The sequence below is a fragment of the Sinocyclocheilus grahami genome, unplaced genomic scaffold (assembly GCF_001515645.1).
Source record: "Sinocyclocheilus grahami isolate Dianchi unplaced genomic scaffold, SAMN03320097.WGS_v1.1 scaffold378.1, whole genome shotgun sequence".
NCBI classification, from domain to species: Eukaryota; Metazoa; Chordata; class Actinopteri; order Cypriniformes; family Cyprinidae; genus Sinocyclocheilus; species Sinocyclocheilus grahami.
In genome coordinates this window covers 903,679-915,069 of record NW_015505557.1, presented here as the reverse complement: position 1 = coordinate 915,069, position 11,391 = coordinate 903,679, and the positions used below count along the sequence as shown (strand labels likewise).

Below are 11,391 nucleotides of genomic sequence, written 5' to 3'. Positions count from 1 at the left end.
AGGAAAATATGATTTTCTGAAAATTCAGCTTTAACCTTATTAAATAAAAAAATTGAACTCCTGAAAAAAATCTTGTAACTACTTTTAGGTCTTAAAGGAGTATTTGGAAAAATGTAGCATTACATCAGTTGCTCACCAATGGATCCTCTGCAATGAATGGGTGCCGTCAGAATGAGAGTCCAAACACTGATAAAAACATCACAATAATCCACAAGACATCTTGTAAAGTGAAAAGCTGCATTTTTGTAAGAAACAAATCCATCATTAAGAGGTTTTAACCGTCGCTTCCAGCCAAATTACAAATCCATAATCACGCATGAGGGCCTGAGGGGAAGTACATTAATTTCCAATTTTGGGTGAACAATTCCTTTAATATGGAATTTTACAGGAAACAACTTTTATAGAACTTTTTATAAAAATATATACAATTTCCAAGGAAACTAACTATATAATACATTTAATATTGCATTTTATAATATACATATAAAATGACTTGCATAACATCTCTCATTTGATAACGGAGTACTTTTCACACAGTATGGCAAGTCTTCTGTCTGCTCGTTTTTCATCATAATTTAAAACAATGGCAAAATATGGATTTATTAATAAGACATGCATAGTTCCATACCAGACCTCACATTTACTCACCTACAACAATCAGGATAACTTGTATACAAGATACAACATGTTTTCCTAATGTTCAGAGGCAGGTCACAACAATTTGTTCTTCAGATACTCCCAAACATCTTGACAAACATTTTCTCAGAAGAGTCCCTCAGTGCAGCTATCATTAGTTATCAAGTCGTCATGTATTTCATGTTCAGCCACTTACATGAAATTGTTACAATGAAACTCACACTTTTATTTACTCTTTATAGACAAAAAAATGGAAAGTAGATTCTGTAAGAGGCTTAAGGCAATAAACCCTTCTTGCTTGCAAGTGCAGTATGTGAACCAAATGCATATGAATTCATGTAGAAGAAAAAAATATGAAAATAAATCTAAGTGATATGAAAAATAGCAATAAATAATTATGGAAAAGCTTTTCCAAATAAAATATGTAATACATTAAAGATGATGAGGGACACGTAAGACCGAATTAGTTTGTACATTTCAAACTGCATCGAAAATCGAAATTTACGCCAAAATTATGTTAATTTCCAGCATTATTCTGTCCTCCTGATATGCTTTTAAAAATGCAACCTGACATATTTTCAATCCCAGCAACAATCCATAATGAAACTTCTCCTGTGAGAGCATGGGAATATGAAAAGCAGCTTTTAGTAACTCTGAACATAGTGGACCGTAGATCCGAGTAACCACCGAAAGTAAAATTCAAAGGCAACCAGTTCTGGTATGCTTTTTCTTCTCAAAGCAGTCATTGTCACAGAGTGAATGACACCCAACAGAAGCAATGTAATCAGTGGCCCAGATGTTCATAATAACACCTCCTGTCCTCACTGACCTAAATGCGTGAACTACTTCAGAAGCTGCATTTTTGGACATGGAGGTGTTTAATAAGAACAGGAGGAATTTATGACAACCCCCATCCTTCAGCTTTGATGTTCCAATTACATCTACTACTCATGAATGTGAATTTAAAGTGGCAGGTCCCCCAACAATGTAAATTCATCTATTCATGCCTTTGAAACCCACCTTAGTTATTTTACTCCGTAGAACTCACAAGCAGATATTTATTGCATTAAGTTTAAACTGCTCTTTTGAATATAATGGAAGTGAATGGTGACCACAGCTGACAGGATTTTCAATTTCGGGTAAGTTTAATTTCAACCCGTTTCTCACACAAGATATTGTACGGTTTCAGACAGCTTGGAATATAGTGCTTGAGACCTCCAGACAACATTTATGGTGGCAAGTACTTTTTTTGTACATTCTGGAGATTGAGATCATCATCCTTAGCTGAATCAAGCTGAATTATAGGTAGACGAATTGTAGAAGAATTATTTATGATGTAGCCAATATACCAGCAGAGTTCCTGAGACTGTTAAGAGTATGTCACTAGAAATGCCAATGCCATGAGTTCAATTCCCAAGCAACACAGTGATAAAATATATAGCCTGAACGCAAGTCACATTGGATAAAAGTGCCAGCCAGAAGAACTGTCAGTTAAAAGAAAAATCACACACCAGTCAGAAGCAGGAAGTGTGTGAGTGAAGCTGCAACAGAAAATCATTCCTCTTTTCATTTCGACTTCACCTCAGAAGAATCAATGCCACTCTCAACACAACTACTGTTAAAGGATTCCAGTAGCGTTTATTATACATTCACACTGGACACTAGCAAACCAACCCTTCCAACGGCAACCCATGAATTACACATTTAAGACTTCTTCTGGTAAGCAGAACGATGAAAAGCCTGTGTCATTTTATGAAAAAAAAAAACAATCACGGATCTCACGAAATATTAATGTGAAACATTTCTGATGCATAGAAGCATTGACAGAGAAAAATAACAGACGTCTGAATGAAACAATATTTCCTAATGACAAATAAAAATCAAATAAAAACATAATTGGCACCACAAGCATTTACAAACGGCGAGAGCTTTCGGAGGGAACGATGTAGAGCAGTCAATTTGCACACTTAGAATTACAAACTTCAGGGTTTAATGCTAATTATTGTCATTTGTGGCACGCATGTGCACATTCATACAACACAATTATGAATAAACACACATAACCATTTAAGAGAGCCTGTTAAGCCTTAATGGGAGCATGACATTGCAGAAAGACAGATTCGGCATGCAGAAGATTTGTCGAATAGAAATCTCTCGCACGTTTGCGCCATCTGAAAGCAGCTGTGCAACTACAAGCGCATTTCTCTGTCCAAGGGCTCTCGTTTGCCGTGAAGTCACACTAGAGTAACACTAACGTCTGTAGAGTTCAGTGCACTTTTACAAACTGCCACCATACCAAAGTGTCCAAAGATACGGGAAAGTTAAAAAAAAAATAATGGTAAATTTACACCATATGAGCAACCGGCTTGCTGGTGGGCACATCGCAAGGCAGCGCTTGCGTCCTTTTCAGCGTGTAGTTACTCATGGGAGACTCACACATACACAAATGCACAAGTATAATCACACACACACACACACATACACACAGAGAGACGCCCGGCAGGCCTTGGCGGAGAAGAGCAGAGATGATCCGGGCAGAGAAGAGCAGCAGCAGTGGGTTGCTGGCGCTGAGGCTCCAGTGCTTGTACTGTAAACATGAAGAGATGGACGGACCCCCTCCATCCCCTCTCGCTCATTCAGTTCCTTCTGTTCTGCTCTCTGTGGACTCTTCCTCACTTGCCCAACCGCTGATCGCACATCGCATAGCGCTGCAGAGCACCAAACAGGTCGTCGTAAGAGACGTCTACATGGGACGGCATGGAGCTACAGGTGGAGAGGAGAGAAAAATGGAGAGAATGAATACTTCAGAATTAGGACTGCACGATAAATCGCATGCGATATTTAACGCGCATCTTGTCAGTAAAGCCAGTTCTGTAATTAGCAGTAAACCTCGTTGTTCACTGACAAGCTGCACAAAACATGATCGTGGTTTTGCGCAGCTTGTCAGTGAACAACGGCTCTGTGTAGTAAATGCTGCTCCATGTGAAAGCACGCACGTGATGGAGATCCCACTAGCAACAATATTATTGGTTATATCTTTTGCTCTTTTAATTCATTTTAATGATGGCCTTCATTTCCTTAAATAGGGGGGGGACAAATAATAATAAAAAAACCTATTGATTAATTGGATATTTATAAAATATTGCTTCAGCTGCATTTCATGATTTTTAACTAAATCTAAACCTTTATGTGCAGTACAGAACACAATTAAATAAAAACTAAATTCAAAAAGCTTAAAAAAATAACCTCTTATACTCACCAAGGCTGGATAAAAATTACACAAAAAATATTATGTAAAATATTATTGCAATTTAAAATAATGGTTTTCTATTATAATATATTTTAAAACGTAATTTATTTCTGTGATCGAAGCTAAATTTTCAGCATCATTACTCCAGTCTTCAGTGTCACATGATCCTTCAGAAATCATTCTAATATGCTGATTTGCTGCTCAAGAAACATTTCTTATTCTTATCAATGTTGGAAACAGTTTCCACAAAAATATTAAGCAGCACAACTATGACCGATTTTTTCAGGATTCAAAAGAACAGTATTTAGTTGAAATAGAATTTTTTTGTAACAATATAAATGTCTTTACTGTCATTTTTAATCAAATTAATGTGCCTTTGCTATATAAAAGTATTCATTCTCTAAAAAAATATTACTCCCCAATTTCAGTCCAAACGCACACATTACCTTTCCGTGGAATGAACAAGATCAGATGTGGTTGGGTTATCTCAGTTTCCTCAGGGTAGTTGAGCTGATATAATTAAAATGTAGCCAATTATATACTTGAAATGTAGGTGCATAATTGTAAATCAATTTTGTGCAATCACTTAAAAACTTTAAAAAATCAAAACGTAATAAATGTCTTTACTGTCATTTTTAATCAAATTAATGTGCCTTTGCTATATAAAAGTATTCATTCTCTAAAAAAATATTACTCCCCAATTTCAGTCCAAACGCACACATTACCTTTCCGTGGAATGAACAAGATCAGATGTGGTTGGGTTATCTCAGTTTCCTCAGGGTAGTTGAGCTGATATAATTAAAATGTAGCCAATTATATACTTGAAATGTAGGTGCATAATTGTAAATCAATTTTGTGCAATCACTTAACTTTTAAAAATCAAAACGTAATTTTAATTACTTTAAAACAGCCCTGATTAACAGTCTACAGATGTGTACCAGACAAACACCATCCAAGGCATAGAAGACTATGAAGTGCCAAACAGCAAAAAGTTGGAGTATATAAATGAATATATAGAAATAAATCAGAATATATTTTTTTATAAATCTGAATATATAAATGTACATCAGAATGTATAGTTGTAAGTCTGAATATATAGAAGTAAATCAGAATATATAAATCTAAATCAGAATATAAAGACAAAAATCTTAATATATAAATGTAAATCATGAATGATTAATATATAAATAAGTAAATCTTAATATATAGTTATAAGTCTGAATATATAAATGTAAACTGTGAATATGTAGTAATAATTCTGATTATATTAATGTACATTGCAATATATAGATATAAATCTGAATATACAGACACAAAACAATAAATGTAAATCATGAATATATGTATAGACGTAAATCTCAATATATATATATTTTAAAGTCTTAATAAATAGAAGCAAATTCGACTATATAATTTTAGGTTTGAATATATAAATGTAAACTGTGAATATATAGTTATTTTTTCTGACTATTTAATTCTAAATCGGAACGCATATTTATAAATCTTGAATATATAAATGCAAATCTGAATATATAGTCTGAATCCCAATATAAGTATATATTATTAGGCATGTCAGTAGACATAAGTTCTTAAAGCTTTTTTATGAAAACAGTATGCCTATATATCCTGTACATGTATCAATGGAGATAGTGTGCTATATTAATTATTACTGTCTATCACATGCTGCTGCAATTGTCTCAAAAATAGTATTTGTAAACAGATTACGTTTCAGCCCTCTCAGCCATGTTGAACTGTCTAGAAAGCTAGGTATTAACACTGTCACTGACTGTGAAGATCTTTTGGCCCCACTGCCTTTTTTCAAGGAAAATATTTCCTTTGGTTTAGATAAGTGATATGCATTAATTATAATAATAATGAATATAGTACAATATCTGCACTGATACATGTGTGCAGGATGTACAGGCATTCTGTTTTCTTTAAAAAATAAAAAATAAATCAAAGAACTTCTGTCTGCTGGCATGTCTGATACTAAAGATATAATTACATTGAGATGTAGAGAATATATACGTATATTCCGATTTGCATTTATATATTCAGGATTTTTAAATATATATATTCCGATTTAATTATATTTTCAGAATAATAAACATCTTCATGATTTACATTTATATATATTAATTTACATTTATATATTCAGACTTGCATCTACATATTGCAATTTACATTTATATTTTCAGAATTATAACTACATATTCACAATTCAGACTTTCGACTACATATACCGAGTTACATTTATAAATTCAGATTTATAAAAATATATTTTGATTTACTTCTATATATTCACAATTTGCATTTATATATTCAGATTTCCTGTTTGGCGCTTCATGGAAGCTTGAATGTGTTGTGATACATGGATGAGAAACTAAAGGATCAAGTTAGCTAATAATGCAGTGAATCTGTGCAGTAACACACTGCCATCTAGTGGAAGCTCAGAGAAACACAAAAACCGTACAGTGTTGAACAATGCAAATTTACGTTTTCCATTAGTTCAATACATTTTTCAATTATCACTGAAAAGGAAAAATACAGGTTTCCTTCTCTATTAAATTCTGCTTCTTAAGATAAGTCAACAGGATATGTTATATCATTTTAAAAGTGGAAGCATATGAATTTGTGCTTTTTCACCCAACATCAAGATTTTGGGTTAAAATATATATAGAACGAAAAGTGTATTTTTAGCTGCTTTGTGTATATGCCTTACATTTGTTTAACCTTTAATTATAGTAGTTACAGCGCATTTATAATTCACAATCTGATATGGTAAAAACTCTGTGCATATTAATTAGGCAAGAAATTGGTGTTTAAAAGAATTAAGATGGAGTCCGTCACACTGCAGGACGCTGATGATGGTTGTATGACGCAATGCGGTGAAAGTCTGCATGTGTGCAGTGATCTCACAGAGCTGTTCACGTCATTACACATGCTTGGAAAGCTTCCAGAGATAAGTGTGTCAGCGTGGACGGGTTTAGTTGTTAATCTGTGCTGATAAATGCCACCGTACGCACTGACACACACTCACAGAAATATGAACGGAATTATGTCAAAGCACACACTTTCTGCTACCAACCCCTCATTATTTCTTGGAAATGATTTGTATTGGAAAAACAAGACAAAAAAAAATAAGATACTTTTTTTGCAATGCATGCAATGACATTTAAGACATTCTGCTCCGAATTTTCAAGGCCTTCATTTGTGGATTAGAACGAATTAAGACTTTAAGACGTTCAGAAAGCCAGAGGAAAGGACCAAAAAGAAGTAAACTTCAAATGTTCTGTGCAAGGCAAAACGCGTTTTATGGTTTAAGAACTCGCCTGCATTCTGTATAGTTTGTGCTTGCTCAATTACATCGATGCATACACATACTCACATAATCTCCGTTAGTCTGATGTGCCAGGGAAGAAACCCAAGTGTGCTTTCCACAGGGCCGAACTTCAGCACCAGGTCTGGGTCTGGTATGTTCTTTGACTCTGCACAGGGGGGAAAAAAACAGGCTTCAGTGGAAAAAGCCTGAGGGGCTTCTGAAGATGAATAATGAGAACACTACAGGCTCTTATGGTAACCGAGAAGATCCTGGATACCATAGAAAAAGCAAAAAAGGTCCTGAATAACAGATCTGTCTCTCATATCCTCCAGGAAGAGTGAGCTCAGCGAGCTGCAATCACAAAGAAGCGATGATGCTCATACTGTTGCAATCAGAGCTTGCGCTATAAATATTCTTCATCACTCTGATGGCCTGAATAGTATATTTTCCATTGTGCCTCCTTGTTATCTGACATGATCATGTTCCTGATACAGATATATACGATTCTATTTTTGTAAGCAGATTTTGGTTTGATACATTATTGTAACTATATATTATAAATAACAACAAATATTATATTTAGATAAATATCTTGTAATACAATTTAGTATATAATTGATATTATTAATATTTAATATGACCCAATATTTATTAAAATGTCAATTTGCAAGAGAGAGTTTGGTGAAACGACTAAGTTTTATTTAATTGATTCAGTCACAAAAAAATGTCTATTTATTTGAAAAATCAAAGGTTTAAATCATTGCATCTATAAAGAAATGTCAAATTACCATATAAATAGTCAGTGAAATATTATACTGTTTGGCATTTTCAATGTGTTTGATATCGGATATATATTTTTATTATCAGATTTCACAGCTCTAAAAGTGTTTCTATTTATTCTGCTCTTGTACTGTGATGAAGACAACATCACTACAATACAACAAAAAATATCCCACAAATTATTTCACTGGCATACACTTGAAATCCCTCATAAGGCACTTTGAAAAATGTATTTAACTTTATTTTTTCCCCTTCTCTTCACTTGTAATCCCTATCAGCATTCACTGAAGAAAGGAAAATAATTGACCGGATCCTTTATTTTATTTATTTGTCAAAATAATAGAAAGCATTTTCAATTATGCAGAAATGTTTCTTCTTATACAACCTGTGGTTGCACAATTTTTTCAAAGACTAACACATATTTGTCCTTAAGCATTTATATACATAACATTACAGGACTAAATGTCATATTTAACTGCGGGTTTGTGCTAGTCAGCTAACAGACATGCTGTAACCTCACCTCTGAGTAATGAGTCCAGCACAGTGACGTTAATGTCTTTGGATGTCTTTTCCTTCAGCTCAACGGCCCGGCAGAGCTGCTGGGCTGCCTGGACGATACTGAGCCGCCCATCATCTGGAGATAAGACCTTCACCACTGACTGACAAGATAACACTTTAGAAGACAGAAAAAAAATGACTTTAATTTATTCAGTAAAGTGTGGACAACATTTACAAAGACTAAAACACCCGGGTGATGCATAGTCTATATTCCATTTAGAAATTGAGTAAATCAGAACAAGTGACTAAATATGAACTCACAGTCTTTCCGCTAAAGTCAGATGTGTGTGATGAGACAGAGCTAAATACATCTTGTGAACAAGTCCACACAGTTACAAAGCTGCTGATTTGGTACTTAAGAAACATTTCTTACTATCATCAATTCTGAAAACAGTTGTTTTACTGACCCCAAACTTTTGAAAAGTATAAATATGTTGGCATGAACAACTGGATCAGTACTTATTATTGAGCCCGAAAATATATATAGCTTAGGTGTAATACAATAAGAAAAACCGGTTTTCCTATGTATCACTGTGTCACTCTGGATTGGGTTTCATATGGTCCTCAAAAGATGACTTGCTCAAGGCATATTTTGAAAAATAAAACCAATTTCCTGACCTACAGAGGTCGGCAAAAATGAATATTTTTCAGACAAAAACTGCATAAAAGTTTCTCCATTTTCCCACAAAGCCTGTAGTGAATTAACCTGCTTTTCCAATCCCAAGCCATGAAAACAGATAAAAGGTATAAACAACTATCATTGTGATACATTACAGAGATCATAAACAAACAAAAACCTGCAATCATACTAGACAAAATATTCTGATCCAACCTGTTTGTACAGGTGCCCACCCACAGTGGGCGTCTCAAACAGAAAGCAACAGTCATTTTCTCAGGATTTGAGCCTCACCTTGATGCTCTTGCTTATCTGTACCGTTCTTCATAAACTCCACCGAGTATTTGGAACTGTCCATTCCCAAAAGCTCCTGCTGCTGTTTCAGGATCCCCTCCATGAGTCTGGAGTTATTCCTCCTGAAGACACCTGTAAAACAAGATGTCCACACCCATTAGACACTATCGTTTCAGAGAGAAACCCTCCATATTCTTCATCCATTAAAGTTGGAAACGACCATAAAACCCAGCTTACACTTCAGCATCAGTAACATCAATCTAAAAATGTTATCAGCAACCTCACACTTTCAGAAGACAAATTTAGACCCTCAATACTTTAGGCTAATTGAGGAACATTACAGTGTTTACTTCCTTTTTAATTACATTTTTATTAAATATTTATTTGTGAAAAATACTTTGTCATCTAAAGTATAAGTATTTTTATTTAACACATCTACTTTTTTTTATCAATTTTCAAATTTCTTCAATATTAATTAAAATAAATAAAATTATATCGGCTTTATATCGGCCACCCTGCTTTCCAAGATATCGGCATCGGCTGTCAAAAAAAAACAATTATCGGTCGACCACTAGTTGAGAACCACTGACTTCTTGGTTTCTTCATAAAATGACTTAGTCCAGTGGAATGAATAACGAAGGTAATTTCTTGGCCAAACTAAATTTATGACCTTTAAATTACAAATCACTATTAACAATGTGATTCAGACCTCTGTTCACCCTTACCATATATTTGTCAGTTATAAAATATGTCAAAGGTTATAAGCAAAATATGATATCAGACACTCCTTTACTTCCATTGAGAAATATATTGAGGTGAAAGAGACTGTTTTGAAATAGAACAGACAGATTGTTCAATTATAAAGACGAGAATAAAAGTTTGATTAATATGCATTTCAAAACCTTCAAAGAAATTATTTTGGTGCATCTGTCACGTTTTATCTATAGAAATGATATATTTTACCCATTTGTTAGCAAGAGGTTTTTAATCATTTAAAACATAATACATTTAATAAACATATAATATAATAAAACAAACTTTAGTAACTTTGTTTTATATATTTTAATAAGTACAGGGCAGCATGAGTATGTTTCATTTTTGCATAAATATATCTGTTATACTGAATGACGATGGAATATTATTTCACCCATATTTTGACATTTTATTTGAAGTTATTTGAAACATTAAAGACACTTTAATGTGTATAAAATCACATTAATGTATATAAACTTCTTATGTATGTAACAAAATCACTTGTACATTTAATCTGATGCGGAAACCAAAATGGGACATGTCGTCTTAGACCCATATATTTACAGATAACCATAACCATACTATCTTGACATCAATATGAGCAAAAAAGGCAATCATATGTGAACACAAAGTACTCTAGTGTGTGCATTGATCTCTTTGCTCAAGTAGACTTGCCACTTAATAAACTTATTAAGACAGAATAAGAGTCTGAGAAAATTACTTCTTTTAATGGCTGTATTTCCTCGACCCAATGAAGAGCTATCAGAATGGCTATCACTTCTGCTGAATAAACTGATAAATGATTACTTGTCCTTTTTGCAATTTTAATTTTAAAATGTGGAATGCATATAGAAACTGCTGTATTTCCTGAAACGGGATCTTTGGATCCATCTGTAAATATTTCAATTTCTTGACTATAATTTTGATCCATGTATATTTGTGCAATCTCATTCTTGGAAACATAGCCCTTTTTATTATTAATTTCTTCCAAAATCTGAAGGTCTACTATAGGTATTGGAAATAACCACGGAGGTATTATGGGAATTTCCTCTGTACATCTATTCTGGTCAATCCAATATCCTCAGCCTCTTTTTTTACAGTCCATCCAAAACATGTATTATTTGAGTTATGTTCCCAACACTCCATCAATATCTTTTTAGCTGGATGGGTTTCAATGTGTCC

The 11,391-nt window shown here is 33.7% G+C and overlaps 1 protein-coding gene across 1 annotated transcript in view; it reads right to left on the bottom strand.

The window, feature by feature from the left end:
- Positions 1-2,254: 2,254 nt before the first annotated feature.
- LOC107549681 (dehydrodolichyl diphosphate syntase complex subunit nus1-like) overlaps positions 2,255-11,391 on the bottom strand; it is a 12,871-nt gene continuing 3,734 nt past the window's right edge. The window contains exons 2-5 of the mRNA XM_016230855.1: positions 9,457-9,588; positions 8,509-8,661; positions 7,275-7,374; positions 2,255-3,399 (exon numbers count right to left, since the gene is read on the bottom strand). Coding sequence (XP_016086341.1) covers positions 3,309-3,399; positions 7,275-7,374; positions 8,509-8,661; positions 9,457-9,588 — 476 coding nt within the window. The 3' untranslated portion in view covers positions 2,255-3,308. The remainder of the gene's footprint in view (positions 3,400-7,274; positions 7,375-8,508; positions 8,662-9,456; positions 9,589-11,391) is intronic.